This window comes from Cercospora kikuchii (genome assembly GCF_019650295.1).
Source record: "Cercospora kikuchii DNA, contig_00003, whole genome shotgun sequence".
In the NCBI taxonomy this organism is placed as follows: Eukaryota; Fungi; Ascomycota; class Dothideomycetes; order Mycosphaerellales; family Mycosphaerellaceae; genus Cercospora; species Cercospora kikuchii.
Genome location: NW_025408584.1, coordinates 99,128 through 116,384, shown reverse-complemented (window position 1 = coordinate 116,384; position 17,257 = coordinate 99,128). Strand labels below are relative to the sequence as shown.

At 51.9% G+C, this 17,257-nt stretch overlaps 14 protein-coding genes across 14 annotated transcripts; 1 reads left to right on the top strand and 13 right to left on the bottom strand.

The window, feature by feature from the left end:
- Positions 1–36: 36 nt before the first annotated feature.
- On the bottom strand, positions 37–641 carry CKM354_000443500 (uncharacterized protein; the record flags this gene model as incomplete). Its single annotated transcript, XM_044799671.1, has 2 exons — positions 37–66; positions 129–641. The coding sequence occupies 2 exons, from the start codon at positions 639–641 to the stop codon at positions 37–39; spliced, it is 543 nt and encodes a 180-aa protein (XP_044655606.1).
- Positions 642–910: 269 nt separating this feature from the next.
- On the bottom strand, positions 911–1,505 carry CKM354_000443400 (uncharacterized protein; the record flags this gene model as incomplete). The annotated part of the gene is made up of 3 exons (XM_044799670.1): positions 911–940; positions 1,002–1,202; positions 1,287–1,505. 3 exons carry the CDS (start codon positions 1,503–1,505, stop codon positions 911–913), a joined length of 450 nt encoding a protein of 149 aa, XP_044655605.1.
- A 487-nt stretch (positions 1,506–1,992) lies between these two features.
- On the bottom strand, positions 1,993–2,701 carry CKM354_000443300 (uncharacterized protein; the record flags this gene model as incomplete). The annotated part of the gene is made up of 2 exons (XM_044799669.1): positions 1,993–2,085; positions 2,147–2,701. 2 exons carry the CDS (start codon positions 2,699–2,701, stop codon positions 1,993–1,995), a joined length of 648 nt encoding a protein of 215 aa, XP_044655604.1.
- A 512-nt stretch (positions 2,702–3,213) lies between these two features.
- On the bottom strand, positions 3,214–3,876 carry CKM354_000443200 (uncharacterized protein; the record flags this gene model as incomplete). The annotated part of the gene is made up of 2 exons (XM_044799668.1): positions 3,214–3,270; positions 3,331–3,876. 2 exons carry the CDS (start codon positions 3,874–3,876, stop codon positions 3,214–3,216), a joined length of 603 nt encoding a protein of 200 aa, XP_044655603.1.
- A 559-nt stretch (positions 3,877–4,435) lies between these two features.
- Positions 4,436–4,972, bottom strand: CKM354_000443100 (uncharacterized protein; the record flags this gene model as incomplete). The annotated part of the gene is made up of 1 exon (XM_044799667.1): positions 4,436–4,972. One exon carries the CDS (start codon positions 4,970–4,972, stop codon positions 4,436–4,438), a length of 537 nt encoding a protein of 178 aa, XP_044655602.1.
- Positions 4,973–5,527: 555 nt separating this feature from the next.
- Positions 5,528–6,097, bottom strand: CKM354_000443000 (uncharacterized protein; the record flags this gene model as incomplete). Its single annotated transcript, XM_044799666.1, has 1 exon — positions 5,528–6,097. The coding sequence occupies one exon, from the start codon at positions 6,095–6,097 to the stop codon at positions 5,528–5,530; it is 570 nt and encodes a 189-aa protein (XP_044655601.1).
- Positions 6,098–6,591: 494 nt separating this feature from the next.
- CKM354_000442900 (uncharacterized protein) lies at positions 6,592–7,689 on the bottom strand (the record flags this gene model as incomplete). Its single annotated transcript, XM_044799665.1, has 1 exon — positions 6,592–7,689. The coding sequence occupies one exon, from the start codon at positions 7,687–7,689 to the stop codon at positions 6,592–6,594; it is 1,098 nt and encodes a 365-aa protein (XP_044655600.1).
- Positions 7,690–8,730: 1,041 nt separating this feature from the next.
- CKM354_000442800 (uncharacterized protein) lies at positions 8,731–9,147 on the top strand (the record flags this gene model as incomplete). Its single annotated transcript, XM_044799664.1, has 1 exon — positions 8,731–9,147. One exon carries the CDS (start codon positions 8,731–8,733, stop codon positions 9,145–9,147), a length of 417 nt encoding a protein of 138 aa, XP_044655599.1.
- A 384-nt stretch (positions 9,148–9,531) lies between these two features.
- On the bottom strand, positions 9,532–10,122 carry CKM354_000442700 (uncharacterized protein; the record flags this gene model as incomplete). Its single annotated transcript, XM_044799663.1, has 1 exon — positions 9,532–10,122. One exon carries the CDS (start codon positions 10,120–10,122, stop codon positions 9,532–9,534), a length of 591 nt encoding a protein of 196 aa, XP_044655598.1.
- A 287-nt stretch (positions 10,123–10,409) lies between these two features.
- On the bottom strand, positions 10,410–10,937 carry CKM354_000442600 (uncharacterized protein; the record flags this gene model as incomplete). Its single annotated transcript, XM_044799662.1, has 1 exon — positions 10,410–10,937. One exon carries the CDS (start codon positions 10,935–10,937, stop codon positions 10,410–10,412), a length of 528 nt encoding a protein of 175 aa, XP_044655597.1.
- An 815-nt stretch (positions 10,938–11,752) lies between these two features.
- CKM354_000442500 (uncharacterized protein) lies at positions 11,753–12,347 on the bottom strand (the record flags this gene model as incomplete). The annotated part of the gene is made up of 2 exons (XM_044799661.1): positions 11,753–11,766; positions 11,816–12,347. The coding sequence occupies 2 exons, from the start codon at positions 12,345–12,347 to the stop codon at positions 11,753–11,755; spliced, it is 546 nt and encodes a 181-aa protein (XP_044655596.1).
- A 398-nt stretch (positions 12,348–12,745) lies between these two features.
- CKM354_000442400 (uncharacterized protein) lies at positions 12,746–13,375 on the bottom strand (the record flags this gene model as incomplete). The annotated part of the gene is made up of 1 exon (XM_044799660.1): positions 12,746–13,375. One exon carries the CDS (start codon positions 13,373–13,375, stop codon positions 12,746–12,748), a length of 630 nt encoding a protein of 209 aa, XP_044655595.1.
- Positions 13,376–15,070: 1,695 nt separating this feature from the next.
- CKM354_000442300 (uncharacterized protein) lies at positions 15,071–15,781 on the bottom strand (the record flags this gene model as incomplete). The annotated part of the gene is made up of 1 exon (XM_044799659.1): positions 15,071–15,781. The coding sequence occupies one exon, from the start codon at positions 15,779–15,781 to the stop codon at positions 15,071–15,073; it is 711 nt and encodes a 236-aa protein (XP_044655594.1).
- A 385-nt stretch (positions 15,782–16,166) lies between these two features.
- CKM354_000442200 (uncharacterized protein) lies at positions 16,167–16,807 on the bottom strand (the record flags this gene model as incomplete). The annotated part of the gene is made up of 2 exons (XM_044799658.1): positions 16,167–16,219; positions 16,270–16,807. The coding sequence occupies 2 exons, from the start codon at positions 16,805–16,807 to the stop codon at positions 16,167–16,169; spliced, it is 591 nt and encodes a 196-aa protein (XP_044655593.1).
- Between the last annotated feature and the right edge of the window lie 450 nt (positions 16,808–17,257).

The window sequence follows — 17,257 nt, the reverse complement described above, 5'->3', positions numbered from 1 at the left end:
TTGAGAGCAGCCGTAGACCAAGAAACCGTTAAGACCTTACTCGCAATCGAACTCATCCTCCAGAACCTATATTTCGGTGTCAGTCCTCGAGTTCTCTGATACCACTACGTTGGTGCTTCTAAACTCACCTCTATGAGCCCTGTGAATACCAGTACCTCCTCAAGACCGTCAAAGCCCTCTCGTTGACAGCGAGCCGTGAACCCACCCTGACGAAACTCGTCGAGCTCCTCGCACCATGGTCCTCTGACGTACAATCGTAGCAGAGGTCGATGATCTTTCTGCACAGCACTGAGTACGCAAAGAAGGTCTTGCCAGCCAAATGTTACCAGAATGCTTCCTTGGCCGAAGTGGGATTTTGCGAACTGCACTCGGCTTGCTCGGTCGACGTGCAGTAGGTGAGAGAATAGCTGGTTGCGGACTAGGCGCTTTTCGATCATGGTTTCGGAGCCTCCGATTGTAGGAGAAACTAGGCGATTGCTGAATTTATAGAAGAAGCGGATCTTGGACTCGGCGGTGAAGGTCAAGTTGTAAATTTCGTTGTACAACTCTTGTGGAAGGCCTTCGAGTCGCTCGCGCAGAGCGAGGGTGTCTTCTGCTTCATGCTGCTCTTGTTTCGTTGGCGACATCGTGTTGGGTGACATGGAGTTTCTGTGCTGTGACTGAGTTGGGAATGTGAGATTTTTTGATGCTGAAGAATGGAACGAAGACCAATCGCCATTTTGACTTGGAGACAAAGGTGAAGGAAGTGAACGGCACTTCGCACGTGCCGTCTCATTCACCTCTCATCTCTGTTCAATGGCGACCGATCTGGCTTCTGCGTCAATTTCCATCTCGGCCGCGAGTAGCACAGAGCACACGTAGGATGCCATACCGCTCACCTCAAAAGCTGCAGCACAATGCAGGTTGAGCTCTACCGCCCACCAAACTCGCGCTTCAGAGTCTGTTCTCCGTTGTCAACTTGTTCCCATGTCTAGATCTGACGACAAAGCATATGGACTCACCTCTTCCAGACCTCTGAACCTCACGTATGGTCGAGCACAAGCAAAGGTCGACTCGTGTCGTGTGACGACGTCCTGGTAGTCTCCATCATACCCGCCCGATTCGTCTCTCAAGTACAACCGCATCAACAACACATGTTTCTTATCCATTGCCTTCACCAGCCGGTCAAGCATGACGATCCCAAACACGATAATAAGGGACCGCTGTCCGAAGTGTGACTGGGCATATCTGGCACGCGTCCTCCGATCGACATGCAAGAGGTGTGAGAATGGTTCATTGCGACTTACGTGTATTGAGCCTCCGGGTTCGAGTTTGCTCGTTGGGTCCTCGTCTCCTACTGGTCGTGCACTTTCGAGGTAGATCACGCGAACCTCTGGTTTCGCAGTGAAAGTCAGGTCATAGATCATGTCGTACAGCTCTTGTGGTAAGTTCTCCAGATGATCACGGAGGACGGTGGTGTCTTCTTCGGTGGTGGTGTCACTTCCTGCGCTCTTCACCTCGTTCATCGGCGGCGTGGTCTGCTGGGCCATGGCATTCACTGGCGTCGTGCTCGACGCCATTGCGCAGGGCGGCGCGGTGTCTTGTGCGGTAACGGTGTCTCGATGAGTGGTGTTGTGATGGAGAGAAGGTTGTGCAGTTGGTGGATGAGGCATGGAGCGGGCGAAAGTGAAGGCAGGAGGTGGAGCGCAGCTCATGCCATTTTTATGCATATACCACTGCATGACCGTTTGATTGCAGCAGCTCTTAGTGCATGAGCGAGCCCGCACACGACGCGAATGTAATGCGAGTGTACGAATGGTATCTATGGCCCTCGCGTGGCTTTTCCCACTGGCAGAACTACGGGATTAAGATATGTAGAGTCTCATGCAGCAGCAGCAGCGTATTACTCTTGGCCCGTTAGAACAGACGCTGTGGCCCTCAGATCTCCATCGCCCATCGCGCTGTACAATGTTCCCCTCATGCTCGCCGTCCTACCCCTGCGCCTCTTATGCCTCAGGATGGTTCTGATGTTGTCGGGATGCTCGAGTTGCGTGGCCCGTGAATGACATATTTCTCATACATGGAGCTAAATTCGAGCTCCACTGCCTAGACGCAGTAGTTAGCCTCCTCTCGGACTCACTGATGCATCGCTTGATCATTGACTTACCTCCTCCAAACCTGAGAAATGGAATGTCTCCGGAAGATGAGATGGATAGCATCCTTCCAGATGAGCCCAAATTCTCTTTGCATGTGCCTCGTCCACCTCGTTTCCCCATGTGTCTCTGACGTAGACTCGTAGCAGTGGCACATGATCGCAATGCATCTTGCCGAGGAGCGTTGTAAGACCGGAAGCACCGCAAACTACGATGATTGAGTCCTGTCCGTAGAATGATCGAGCGTACTTCAATCGGCTGGCACGATCTACGTGCATGAGATACCGTCTCGGCTGCTGAACGCCGCTCAAGTGCTTGTGCAATTGCCCGGCTGGACCAAAGGTAGAGCCACTGCTGAACATGTTGAGTGCTCCACGGTCCTTGTAGACTGCTTCGTCGAAGAACATGCGGACTGCAGCATTGGCCGTGAAAGTCAGGTCGTAAACTTGGTCATAAAGCTCTTGAGGCAGTCGTGCAAGGCCTTTCTGGAGACCGACGACGTTGTCGATGTTCCCGGCCTGCAAATCGATTGGCTGCTGGAATGTCGACGGCATCGTTTTGGAAGCCATCGAGTTGGATGCTCGGCCGCTGGGTGAGATGGCGATGGATGCCGATGGAGTGGAAGAGAGGACAAGGTTCGATATCAGGTGCATGAATTCGAGGAAGTGGTGAAGGAGGCAAATCTAAAGTTTAAATGCAACGTTCACCGCTTCACTTCTGATTTCACGTGCTGCCGCATGCATTCGCTGATTTTGGCTGCATACTACTGTAATATTCGAAATCACTCCCTCAACCTCCAATGGGCCGTGGCGCAACTGCAGCGCCACATCACCGCACCGACCAGTATCTTCCCCTGAGCGTTGCCGTTGTCCGCTTCTCCCTTGCTGACATCCATTCGCCCATCTCCTGAGTAGAGAACTGTGTTCGATGGCGCTGTGTTTAGCGACTCGACGACTCCCAAGTTGGTATCATCTCGCTTTGTCCGCTTTGATCCTTCCCACTGTACTTGTCATTCCATTCGAGTGCATGCAATCAATCGAGACTGGTTCAAATCCATCACAATCATGTCTTAGTGATGAAGCTAGTAGTTCAAGGAACAGGGATCATTCGAATTGAACCCGAACTCGAGCTTTACAGCCTATTTCAGTGTTAGCAGTGCTTTACTAAAGTAGTTGATAATAATTCTTCGTCATCTTACCTCCTCCAAGCCGGAAAGGAATAGTCTCGCTGGAAAAGGAGACGGATGAAGATGGTGTAAGGTCATCTTCATCCCCTTGTCTCCGTTGTCGGTGCCGAATATGTCCCTAACATACAGTCGCAACAGCGGCACATGCTCAGGTGCAACAACACTGAGGAGCTCGCGGGCGCCAAAGGGTCCACAAATGACGATGATGGAATTCTGGCCAAAAAAGGATTTGGCGAATTGCAATCGACTGCTACGGCTGACAGCCATGAGGTTCGCAGGAGGACGTTCGTCGCGGGTCATGTGCTTGTATTGATGAGCTCCAGGTCCGTAGACCGGACGACAAGCGTACTTCATGGCAATGGCATAGCGCTGGTTCCTCGTTTCGTCAGTGTAGACTCGAACCTTTGGATTGGCAGTGAAGGTCAGGCGGTAGATCTCGTCGTACAGTTCTTGCGGAAGCCCCTCGAGGCTGCCACGGAGAGAAGTGGTGCTGTCGCTGGTGTTCGTCGCCACATGATCGGTCGCCTGGCCTGTGTGAGGCATTGTGCTGGTGGCCATGGAACGTGATGTTTGACAGACGAAGAAGGAGTGGGCACAGAAGGTAGGTCAAGCCATAACGGTGAAGGCCTTTTGAGAGAAGTGAATAGAAGGCAACCACCACAGGCGCTGCTTCATTCCCATTTCACATGCATTGCCCTGCATATGCTAAGTTTGGCTGCACGATTCGGCAAGACACCTTCTAGCTCTCACATGATTCCACCAACTGCCCCATTCCATCACGTAGCTGCAGGGCCGCGTCGCAGATTTGGCCGGCGCGTTCCGCCCACGGATCGTATGTTTGCACCATCTCCCTGCGCATATGGCTAGCGGAAGAACTGCGGTCTCTCAACCACCCACTTTCCTGCGGCCCGCACACGCCCGAGGCCGCCCAGGCTGTCTGAGAGCCATCGATGAGCTCGAATACAGAAAGGCCTCTTTTCCGAACAGTTTGAGAGCTCCAACACTGTTGTCTTGTTGCGCACCGTTTCGGACGGTGAGCATGTACTGCAATCACCTTTCGACTGCGATCGACACTCACGCCCCAGACATCAGACAGAGAACTGCGAAGCAAAATATGTCAGTTTGTCTCATAATCATGCCTGATCGAGAACCATACCTCATGCCCAAGCGTATTGAAAACGATCTTATCCGCAATCTGGTCGCCCCAGCGCTGTCTGATCTTCCCTTTCCATGCTCTAAGGCGGCGTAAGTGCTCTTCGGTTCTTTTGAGAGGCCCACCCCAGCCCACTTGTAGTTTCCCAATCAGTGCTCGATGCTCGGGATCCAGTATCTCAAGAAACGGGCTCAGATGATCAAGTCCGTTTATAATGACAGACCGGAAGAAGGACGCGGCGTACTGACGTCTACTCGCTCGACTCACGTAAAAGAGGCTGTCGCGCAAAAATGGCGTAACGTCGTATTCTTCTGCAGATTGGTACGCGAGGTGCAAACTGAAGTGATCTGCGACTTTCATGGCAGCATCAGGACGATCCTCCGGGTGCCCGAAGCATCGGATTTTGGAGTCGGCGGTGAAGGCGAGATTGTAGATGTCGTCGTAGAGTTCCTGCGGCAGTCGTGCGAGCCTCTGATGCAGTGAGAGGGATTTTTGCGCCATACTGAGGCGCCTGCAGTCCAGCGAAGAAGACCTTCTGGTCTTGGAAGATATGTGATGGTTTCTACATGCTCACAGTAGTACAGTTCTGATGAAGAAAGCCTTCTTTTGACTTGTTAAATAAGATGACCAGGCCAAGCAAGGGATGATGGCACATGCCTGGAGCATATTTTGAGCCACTATGGAGTGCTGCTACTACCTAAGCCTGGATTTCTTCGTCTGTAACGCTCTAGGCATCTACGTTCCTCACAAGTATCGGGGAAGAAAGCTGCATCTTGGCTGCACACAAAATGCCCGCACAATAAAATACCCGTGAATGCAACGACGTCTGCGAAAAGCCCTAAAGGTGCCATGAGCCTATGTAATTAGCACGATGCTCCGCTAGATACCCACGTTCCCCCATGTGTTTCTCTCATGACGGTGCTGACTATCTCCGTTCTTCTCCGGGAATGCAACGACGTCAAGGGTCTCTGGAAAGATCGAAAAGCTCCTGACCACTCTCTTGTACTTTTTTCGCGTCCAGTCAATAATACACCTGTCAGAGAAACATGTCAGCGGCTATGCAACATCAATTAGAGTTGATGATTCTACCTCTTTGCCGCCCAGGAAAATCCACACGAGTCTGTCGGCAATCTCTGAGCCCCAGCGCTCTCTCGTCTCCTCCATATCTTTTGGGCAAAGAAGTCGATGGTAGCGGTTTCGAGCACAATTAGGATGTCTGTTGATATGAAGCCGAAATGTAGAAATCATCGAAAGGTATTCAGCAGGCAGGACGTTGAGAAACGCGTGCAATTGTCCCAGGCGATCAGTGTCGAATAAGTCTTCAGAGGATGATACAACGGCAACCTGGTTGAAGTATGACGCAGCATAAAGGTTCCTGCTAACTCGGCTGACAGAGAAGAGGGGATCTCGCGGGTAAGGTTTCACATCGAAGGTCGTCGAGGAGATATCGGGTGAGCTGAATCGGGAGTAGAGCGAGCTCGCATCTTCATCCTGGTCTTTTAGTGCGACGCATCTGACTTGAGAATCGGCGGTGAAGGTCAGCTTGTATATGAAGTCGTACAGCTCTTGCGGGAGGCTTTCGAGTCGCTCGCGCAGCGCGAGGCTGTCCCCTTGTCCGCCTGTCATCGTGTCGTGCTTTGATGATGAGGGCTCGAAGCTTGTGTGCTGTTGTGGAAGTGTCGCGCCTTGGTCGCGGAGATGAGTGACAGGGTTGTGTCGAAGACAATGGAAAGAGGAAGAAGTCGGTAGCTACCCACGTGACGCTAGTTAGCCGCACGATTCACTGCCTCTCACAAGGCCCTACAAATTCTGTACCGTTCGAGAGTGGAAATGGAGACTGGAACCCGATAAGTGCTCTTGTTTGAAAGCGTTGTGCTTCAAGAGTCTGTCTTGAAATACATCACTGACATAAGGACGTTTACATCAAAAGAGGGGCTGAGCTGGACGTTTGAACCGCACGCCACAAATAATTTGTCTACTTCAAGCCATCTAATCATTACTCTGCCTATCAGCTAGCATCGCTTCCCCTCGTAGTCCCTGCAGTGTCTCGCAACTCTCTCAGACGCAGGAACCGACCCAGAGCCCAGCATTTATTGTCAACCCTGCCAGGCAACAAACTTTCAGCGTCTTGGATCGCTTCCTCCGTGACCCCCTCGACGAACGATGATATTGCGTAGTGCTCTTCTGGCTCGGGCTGATGGTGATCTCTGGTTCGGATGAGCCCGTCTACCATTGCGTCGCAGAGGCGCATCTCTGACATGCACAGTCTCCCTTCCATACTCGTCCCCAGCAAATGTTTGCCGAGGAATTGCAGAAGTGCTGAGCTGGCCAGCAATAGATTTCTCGTCGTGCTTTTTGACCCAAGTATCCATAACTTCTCTGAAGCGTAAGTGACTGATGCTCTCCACCTTGTTCGCGAACTCGATACCAATGCGTTCACGCAGAATCTCGCGCAGACCCTCCGTCAAGAAGCCAAGATAGTAGATCTTCGGGATGAGGGCAATATGTTCCGCGCTCATGAGAAAAGCCCACTCTTGCAGCTCCTTGAAGCCGCATATTACGAACATAGAATTTGGATTGCCGAAGTACGATTCCAAAAACTGCTGGCGGCTGTGTCGATCAACGCGAGATAGATCTGGAATTGGCTCGTTGACGCCCACGAGGTGGCTTGGATATCGTCTTGCGATCCAGCCCGCCGACGGCATGGTCGAGTCGGGCGGGATGGAGACGCGAATCTTTGCGTCGGCGGTGAAGGTGAGGTCGTAGATTCCATTGTAGAGTTCTTGTGGGAGGTCCTGGAGACGACTACGCATCGCGGTCACACTGGTGGCTTCGGCGGTTTCTTGATTGGCAGTCATGTTTTTGTTTTCGATGATTCGTGCGAGGATGTGCGCATAAGTCTGCTTATGCTGATACATTACGTTCTCTTCGAGCGTGCTGTCGCCTCGCATAATGCCCTTGTTTCTGGGCACGCTAGTCGAGACGCTCCCTTTGCAAAAGTGCGTTGGGTGCTTTGTCTTGTCGTACGGCGCACTGTGGACAAAGTCTTTCTGTGTATCGTTGTCTGGTAAAGGTGCTTTGTCCAGTCGACCAGAGGTGATGCGTGATGGTCTGATGGCGCAAGGAGAGATTCGTAGATCGAGCTTCTTATACGATGCATGTGGTGAACGGAAGATGATCGGGTGAACGGCTGCTAAGCGGCAGCATAGAGCACCCATAAGTCGCAAGGGTGATGCAAGTAGTCAGAAGTGCGGGAAAGTAGAGTTGCGAAATGATGGTAAAGGCCAGGTGGCTCATAGATCAAGCAAAACTCTGTCTCACCACGACAATGAAATTTGAGACACACAAACGGACACACAATTTGCAACGAGACGTGCAGACCGCAAGCCAGTTGATAGGTAACTCTTATCGGCTCAAACGGGAACATGTAATTTCGCTGGCTTGGTCATTTGAAGACTGCAACAGAGTCGTCTGGTTGACCTCTGCGCGACGCAATCAACATCTTCAATTCGGGGTCGAGTCGCAAAAGCGGAATCGACATGGCGACCGACCAAAAGTGTCGATAAATCAAGATTGACACGCATACTCACTGTGACGGTCCACATTGCACAAGGCGACATGACTAGAGAGTTCTCTATATAGGTCAGCGAGATGATTTGAGAGTGGGACTCAGGTACGATGGCCATCTGGGCTTCAAGGTAAAGTGCACCTGGCAGAAGGGTCGAAATGTAAGGAGAAGAGCAGGCAACACCTGTAGTTAGGGCAGAAGGGTATGATAGATCCTCCGTAGACAGCCCGGGCAGGGGTGGCCGATGACTGCACATCACCTATGTCGCCGATTAGTGATACATTTCCGCAAACGAGCTAGGCCAAGCATCGATTGGAGAGCCATATATATTCACGCATCACCTTCAAAACGCTGTGTTGAATGTGATGCACACAATGATCACGGCATTTTGGGTGATTTCCAAGCAATGTTCCGTTGCCGAAACGTAAGTTTATATACAATTGATCTCCAGTCTACCTTCAGGCGCCCAGCCTCTAGCTTTATCTAAGCCCTAACGTTAGATCTGCAAAGCTGAACAAATTCCAACACACCGGTCCGGTGCGGCTGAACCACCTCGACGAATCCTCAACAAAGCTCCATCAACTCGTGGCAGCAAAGTCGGTCGCTACCTGTGCTCACAGCTGCGGCTTCGTACGACGTCGTCCACAGCTTCGAACCATCACAAGCTCAGCCCGTGCCAGCAATATCAGAAATGGCCACTCTTCCCGTTGAAGTCTGTCTGGAGAACCTTGCCACAGCCCTCATCGAAGCAGTCAATCTGTGCAACTTTGATGCATCGACTTTCCCATGGATCCATATGCACTCGGCGTTCCATTCTGAGGTTCAAGAAGTCTCAATCACTGGTACCAAGTCGAGATCAGAAACCATCGAGGAGCAGCAAAAGTTCAAGATCGCAAATCCAGACTACCAGATCAAGATTCTAAGCTGTTCAGCGAGCCTATTGACAAAGGACTTTGCACAAGTCTTTCTACATACATGCGAGAGCGGAACACCTGACATCTCGGATGAGATCACAAGATCGTATGTGGCGGCTTTGAAATGGTGTTTGATCGATGGAGTGTGGTATTTGGTCAAGGAGAAGAGGATGGCAGGAATGGATGTGCGTTGAGCGACAATTTGAGGGCGAGGGCTGGCCTTCACTGGTAGCGCCATGACATTCGAGACTGGAATGACGGGTATGCATACAATTTCATGCCAACTACAGACTCTTACTCAATCAACGAGACTCGTCGTTCTATGCCAACTCCATTTTTGTTCTGAGGGCTGTACCGCGGCTAGAGAGAAGCGCAGCATCGATCGCCGGCAACATCAATCCAGGCCCTGCTTGTTCTGGCCAGAATCACTGCTCCTTTACGAGGCCTCACCATGTCCTTCCATCATCAGCGTCCTCTTGTCTCTGCGGGATGCGAATCGACCAAGCAGCGCTGCTGGCCAGCTGTCATCTTAAATTCCCTGCAGCAGCTCTGAGACCTCGCAGACCTTTGACCACACCTTATGTACCATCATCCTCATTCTCGATCTCCTCCACACCGCTACTATCTATCGCCCGCTGCCCCACGTCACTTTTCTTGTGGAGCTTTGCATGTGCCTCGATCAGCTGCACAGCATCCTCTAGCAGACAAATCACAGCTTGCTCCCTGTAGGGAGCAAGTATGTCGTCCTCACCCATGCGTTGCTGTATGAACAATTGCAGTTCGGGCGAAGCGACAGGCACATGTATCTTCTGAATCAGGTCGAAGTGTTCGGGGCTGATCGTCGAGCGCCTGATAGCCGCACTCTTGGCGGCAGGTGTAATGAAAATCGAATCGGAAGTGCCGAAGTAAGAAGTGGCAAAGAGTTTTCTGCTGGCCTGATTGACGTGTAGAAGATGGGGGAACCTCTCGTTCAGGGTTATGGTCGGGCATTCGAGCTTCAGCACAAGCTTCGCGAGTGTGATGTCAATCTGGGCCTTCTTGTCGGTGTACACGTGTAGCTTTCTACCAGCGGTAAAGGTGAACTTGTAGATGTAGTCGTAAAGCTCCTGCGGCAAGCTTTCGAGGAGGTCACGGAGGGTCAGGCTGTCGATGTCTCCAATGGTATCCATGGGTGCAAATCGCAATATTTGGCCTATTCGTGCCTTGGAAGGAGTGACGATGGTAGAATGATGGCTGGCGCGACCGTCTGCTGAAGTCGAGCGCGGTAGTATTTATCAAAGTTGTGTACTATGGGTGAAGAGCTAAAGAGTTGGTAATGAACTGTTGGAGAAAGTGTTTCGAGTCATGACAACCACGAGTGAATAGGGCTTCGGAACCGGCGAAAGCCATGTGTTCTAGTGTACATCCTCATTGCCGTTCACCCCTCCTTAGTCACGGTCTCTGGATCGCTTTTCTCTTAAGCCTTGCTAGCATCAGCATGTTCCTCAATCAGCTTCACAACATCTTGCTTCCCACAGACCACGATACGACCCTCTATGGACCGTGAACCCTCTTCCCCTCTTGGACTCAGCTTTCGCGATGAATACTCGGTAAGTGTACCACTGTATGGACGGAAAGGCAGGTACATAGTTGATATCCGGCGAAACAAGATCCTGGAGAAAGGGTAAAGCTCTTTTTCTCGTCTCGGAGCTGGATATAGGACGAAGATGGACCCGGAAGTCGCGAAATACGAGTCCGCGAACTGTGCCCTACTTGCTCTGTCGACGTGAAAGAGCTGTGGAAGCCTCGTGTTGAGGGTCGTGAAGCTGTGTTCTTGTACGAGTTCTTGGTGGTTTTCTTCTGTGCCTCCAGTGTTTTGACTGAGCAAGTGGATTTTCCTCTCTGCGGTGAACGTTAGGTTGTAAATCTCGTTGTAGAGCTCTGGTGGTAGTGTGTTGAGCAAGCCGCGAAGAGCCATGCTGTCGATGTCATTCATCCTAGCCATAGTGTTGAGCTGATTTTGGGAATTGGTAATGTTTCCAGGGAGGCTCTCGTTTTTGTCAGCTGAAAGGTGGCGTCTGTCAGGGTGGGGAGGGTGCGATGGTCGACGCGGTGTGAATTGTAGGAGTGAGGGATAATATAGAGTGGTTTGGTGCATCTATCACGTTAATGTCCAGTTCACTGTTGGGGCATGCCTGCAGAAAGTCACGAACCGATGCAAGCTAGTAAATGTCGGAACTGAGCGTCACGCGCCCGGTTGGTGTTTTCCAGCCGGCCTGTCCATTGGGCAGCCTGCCGATGGACTCTCTGTCGGTCGTGGTTCCATATTCCTATGCGAGAGCGGATATCGGTGGCAGAGCTTGACGAGCAGATGTAGGAAGGCAAAGCGGTTGCGTAGGTCTGAGATGAAAGAGCCGGATCGAACAATGACAACAAGTATAAAGAAAGAGCATACCATTGCATCAAACGCACTAAAGTAAAGAGCATCAGACTTGTCTCATAAGCAAGCGGTAATTAAAATTGCTGCAAGTTTCAACTTGGCGTGCTTTTAATGAATACAGCGACATAGAGAGCCGGATATTCTGGTTCGCCCGCGCTGATAGCTCTATGTGTTGTGTATGGTAAAGCTGAGTTCTGTCAAACCTCCAGGGTCAGTTTCGTAGCCGAAGACTGCATCTGTTTTTGCTGCTCGATAGCCCGTGAGTTTCCTCATCTGTACATGCCGCTAAAAGACGGACTTGCTGTAATTCTCCGCCATACCTCTGGAATTTACTTCCGACTTTTGCAACATCCAGTCTGCCATGCTAGCGACGTTGTCTCCTACTTCTTCTTGTCTATATTTGGGTCAGCAAGGCGATATATATGAGGCACAATAAGACGCACTTCCATTGACTTCATCCCCACGCTCCTCTAGCAGGCTCCAGACCGTGAGATGCGTTGTAGGCCTAAGTTGATCCGCAAGGTCTTGATCGAGTCCGGTGAGGCTAATGGATTTCTTGTAGTCTTCCGTCTCAAACACCTTCGACCATTCGGTCCCGAGCACGATACGAATATCGCCCCTCAGTGTCCCATCACTGCATATCAAATCCCGGAGTGGCTCTCCAATAGAATCGTAGAATACGAAGATAGATCCGCCCTCGAGGAGAGAAGAAGCAAACTTCTTCCGACTACTGCGACAGACCCAGAGGAGGTGCGACAGTGGCTCATTGAGAACGGCGACTTGATCAGTATGCTTTGCGACCAAATATTCCAGTCCATTGTTTGAAATAGTTGACCTAGAGGCGTAGATGCGGATCTTGGCATCGGTAGTGAAGGTCAGATCGTAGATGCAGTCGTAGAGCGCTTGAGGCAAGTTCTCGAGGTGGTCGCGGAGCTCTAGGGCGTCGCACTTGTCGCTGCCGTTCTCTTCAGCCATGGCGCATCTGGGACAGCACCTTGCGCTGCGAAGCATGCACGACACGACTGTGAATCCGGACGATGCGGGCGAAAGCTCGAGTCGGAGGAGGTGGTGCAACGAAGAGCCGACGTTGGGAGGGGACAGAGGTACACAAGCTGCAGTGCAAGGAACGAGATGCGGGAGCAGATGGAGACTCGGGCGCTGCCGGTAAGACACGTCAGGTGGCTGAGGGTAATGGGTGAATGCTGCGGCTAATTTTCATGACCATATCAGTTGTACGGACTCGATCACATGGGAACAGCAGTGAAGCTTCGGCTGGAAGACAAGCCATAACTGGAGGTGTTAACACCGAATGCTTTCATGCTCCAAATGAGAATCCAATCTTCGTGCTTGTATCCCACCGCCCAGCTTGTCCTTCAGTTGCCATCTACAATGAAAGTCAGCGAGGTAAAGAGTTCCATTGCCCAGCGAGACTCACCTTGGCCCACTGCCCCAGCATACTGCTTCACGAGCTCGACTGTTTCGTCCAGCGTAGTAAAGACAAGCCGATCCGCGAAAGCCTCTCCTGCAACTATTTCACTCAGAATGCTTCTAAAGCCAGGGTCGTTATTTTGAACCATTGGACGTCCTGAACTGCACATATAGTGAGGAACGCGGATGAGCCCCAAATGGCTCTGTGAGAAGCGAGTGCGGTATCGCACTGGGCCGACGACCACAAATATAGACGCTCCTCCAAAATATGATGCGGCGAACTTGGTCCTGCTGCTGCGATCCACGTGTAGCAAGTGCGGCGGCTTCTCATTGATCGTGACGACCTGCTCCGAGTATGCCTCCGATAACCAGTCGAGTTCCAAGAGCCAGATTTGATGATTCCTAGCGTAGACTCGAACTTTCGCGTCGGCTGTAAACGTCAAATCGTAGATGTAGTCGTAGAGTTCTTGTGGAAGGCTCTCGAGGTGACTTCGGAGTTCGAGGCTGTCGGTGCCGTTGCTGGCGTTGCGGCGGCGCTTCTGACGGCTCTTGTGGCGGTTCTTCTTGCGAGCCATGGCGAACTTGGATCAGCGCTTTACGCACTGGAGAAGGAGGTATGGCGGAGACGCGAACGGACTGAGGCGACGAAGGGTCAGGTTTGAATTGGAGTGGCTGCGTGTGGACAGTTGTTGCGTGCCGCGCGTGGAGAGGCCCGTAGCCGCAGCAAACAAAACAAACTGCTGAAGTAAAAGAGAATTCGGGCGCCTCCGGAAGCTGCTGCCAATCGTCCTTTGCATCTTGAAGCCGAATGGAGGGCGATACATGAAATCGTAGCAGGAACGGCAACACCCTCTTTCGCACTTTTGGAATCGTACTGCAATGGCAGTAGTGATGCCGCTGAGAGACAAATTGAAGCCGAGTTGAGATAGGCACTCGGAATCGTGGTAGAAGTTCGACTCTCTACTCGTAACTACAGGCTCACACCTCAATGAACGGAATGAGGCCACTGACAGACAAGCCGCTTCTCAAGCCTTTCAGTACTGACTCCTTTCACGCCTCCAGCTTGACTCAAGATCTGGTGTCCCGTGGATCACAGTGGTGTGCCAGCCGACTCGCTCTGCTCGACATCTACAGACCCAGTCAGTTGGAATGCGCATCATTGTAGCTCGAGAAACACACCATCGACGCCTTTTCCACTCGCCCACTTCACATGGTGATCCAACATGCCCGACACCAGGGCCGCATACAGCACATCCATTCTATCCGCTACGCCTCTAAGCCATCCCTCAAGCTTGAGCATGAGATGGCAAAGCCCAGTCGTCGAGGCTCGTGGACTGTACGATGGCGTGTAGCGAGGATGTGGGATCAATTCGAGATGACTCGACTCGAAGCACAACCCGCTCAAGTCATCACCGTAGAAGAAGAAGAAGGAGTGCTCGTGACCGAAGTAAGACTTTGCAAACTTCTCCCGGCTGCGACGATCGACGTGGAACGTCGGCGGAAGTTTCTCGTTGATGGCGAGCGGGTGGCGTGAGCAGTCTTGTAAGATGTTGAGGGAACCGTTGTATTTAAAGCTCTTGTTGCTCGCGTAGAAACGGATTGCGGGCTCGGCAGTGAAGGTTAGATCTTAAATGCGGTCGTAGAGCTCCTGCGGGAGAGTCCCGAGGTGCTTGCGAAGCTGAAGTGAGCTGTCGAGGTTGCCGCCATCGACATTGCTGTCGATGCCGCTCTCGTTGGTGGCCATGGCGCTCGTAATGGATTGGCGCCACAGCGCGGCTTCTTGTGATGAGGTGTGAGCAGAGTTTGCGGGTGTGATGGAGTTTGAACAGAGATTGCGTGTGTGGTCGAGGTGGAGGACCAGGTTTGTGGTAGAAATCGCGCGACGCTCCTGCCAAGGCTGGAGCGCATATGCATGAAGTGAGCTGAACTGAAGCGAAGAAACGGCGCAGCACAATGAAACGAGAACGGGCGCTTTGAGAAGCAGAAATCAGGCAGATGGGCAAAGATGGGGGAGAGATCACGCTTCCAAGGGGTGAAAGTGGAAAGATCGTGAGTAGTTTCTGTGTACAGTAGAGCGCTGATCTCAAGCTCGCCTACGGCTGCAATGATCGTCGACGTCCAGCAGCCCAGATCTTCTTTCTCTGCAAGTCAGGCTGCTGGTATCGACTCCAGGGCGCAGATTCCCTCTATATCATTCGATTCAGTGTCTCGACCTTCTTCTGCCTCAGCTCCGCCATAAGCTTGTTCACTCATTGTCCACAGCAGCGTTGTCATGGCTCATCCACAATGTCGTGAGGACGGACTCTTCCTTCCATTAATCTGCACGCATGATCCTCACAGCGCACGACGAGTTCCACGGCAGACATAATCTCAAACCTCTCTGACACTGCAGCCTCGATCCCCCCATAGACAATAATATCCTCTCTTGCTTCTTCGACATGTCTCTCGAGTTCTGGCGAGTGCTCGGGCACGAAAAGCAGCTCATTGACGAGCTCCAAGTGCCGGTTTTCGATGCAAAGACTCGCCAGGGCGCTACTGTGAATCGCCAGAAAGGATGTATCATTGCCAAAGAACGATTGAGCGAACTTTGCGCGACTTCGGCGATCGACGTGTAGCAAATGCGGCAGCTTCTCATTGATCGATATGATGCGCTTCGGATATCGGTTGCCAACGTTCCACAGGTCAAGGATATTGCGAGGTGCATAGATGCAGAGCTTCGAGGCGGCAGCGAAAGTCAAGTCGTAGATGTTGTCGTATAGTTCTTGTGGAAGACGCTCGAGGTGATCGCGGAGTTTCAGTGTACTCTTGTCTCCAAGCTGATGGACCTGGTCACCACCATCTTCATTCTTGTCGATGCTGCCCTCGACGGTCTTCTCGGTGCTCTTTTCAACCGTCTGGTCGATTTCATGGATCTCGTTGACCTCATTGATGTCCTTGCCGCCCTTGTCTCCCCTCTCGTCTTGGCTCTTGTCGTGAGGCATGGTGCGCGTTGAGTGACGCCTCTGGTCAATGACTTGGTGGCGGGCTGTTTTGGTCGAAAGTGCGCGGAAGGCAAGAGAAGGGTTGAGGCAGAAGTGCCGCGCCAAGTCTCGGATGCACGTGCCGCGAGGAAAGTGAAGGTTCTCAAACGGATGTTCAATCCTGCACTTCAGAAGAGAGCGCGAGCTCCGTCAAAACCAGGGGAAGGTTGCGACATTATTTTGTGAAACTTGGAGCGTCCGTTCCAAGCTGATCTATCGTACTGTTCTGGGCGCGTATCCACGTACGCCATCTTCGTCCTCCACGTCTGATGATGAATGAGTCTCTCGCTCCAAAGCAGATCACTGCTGCGACAGTCAGGCATGAGCTTTCTCTTCGCGCCGGTGCTCAATTCTCGGCCTTCTTCCCGCCGTCTGATGGTGTCTCGTCCACTTCAGCATCTGCAGAGATGTTAGCAAATTGTTCGAAAAAAATGCTTGTCTCAACTCGCCTTCTGTCGAGATACCAGCGCGCTGCTTGACCATTTTGACCACTTCATGGTGGTTGATGAAGATGAGTCGACTCGCGAAAGCCGCATCCATTCCACTATCCACACACAGCTCTCTGTACAGGAGTTCGGAAAAGTCCTGCGCGTCGTCGTTCACGAAAACCAAGAGAGGCTCGGGGATAAGATCTCTGAGGCTTCCTAGAACACTGGAGGCGATCCATTCAGTGATTGTGTACAAGGCAAAGACCGAGTTGTGACCGAAGTAGGATGAAGCGAACTTCTGTCGGCTGTGCCGATTGACCCACAGCAGATGCGGCAGTATCTTCTTGTCGATTTCGACTGCGCTACTTGAGCACTTCTCTACCAACTCGTCGAGCATGGAGAGCCGGAGGTCTCGATTCTCAATGTAGATGTGGACTTTTGCATCAGCGGTGAAGGTCATATCATAAATGATGTCCTGGAGCTCCTGTGGTAGCCTCTCAATCAGCGCGGAGAGTTTGAGGCTGTCGTCGCCATTGCCGTTGCCGCTGTCGCCGGCCATGATGTGGAAGCGGCGGACTGCGAGCCAAGGTAGTTTCGAGTGTGTTCGGAAGATTGTTCGAATGTGATCGAAGAAGATGGAATTTGTGGTAGAAATCGCAGTTGAGGCAGCGTCCTTGCCAAGGCGGGCCACCGCATGTGAATGCCAAGACGTTGAGGCAGCAGACAGCAGACAACAGGAAAGTAAGACATGAGTGCAAGCAGGGAACATCCAGGAGAACACGGTTATACTTTCTGTCTGCATATGGACGCGATCATGTGAAATTTTCGCAGAAGCTGCGACTCCACTCGAGCGAAGCGGCGAGAAGTTGCAAGAATACCACTTCGCGTGCCTCTCTTTCGGTACGTTCGATGGAATGATATATCCACTTTTGATCTGCTCTGCCACTCATGCTCCATGATTCCATATCTAGTCGATTTCGCCTCGCCCAGTCCCCCTGCAAGCAACAAT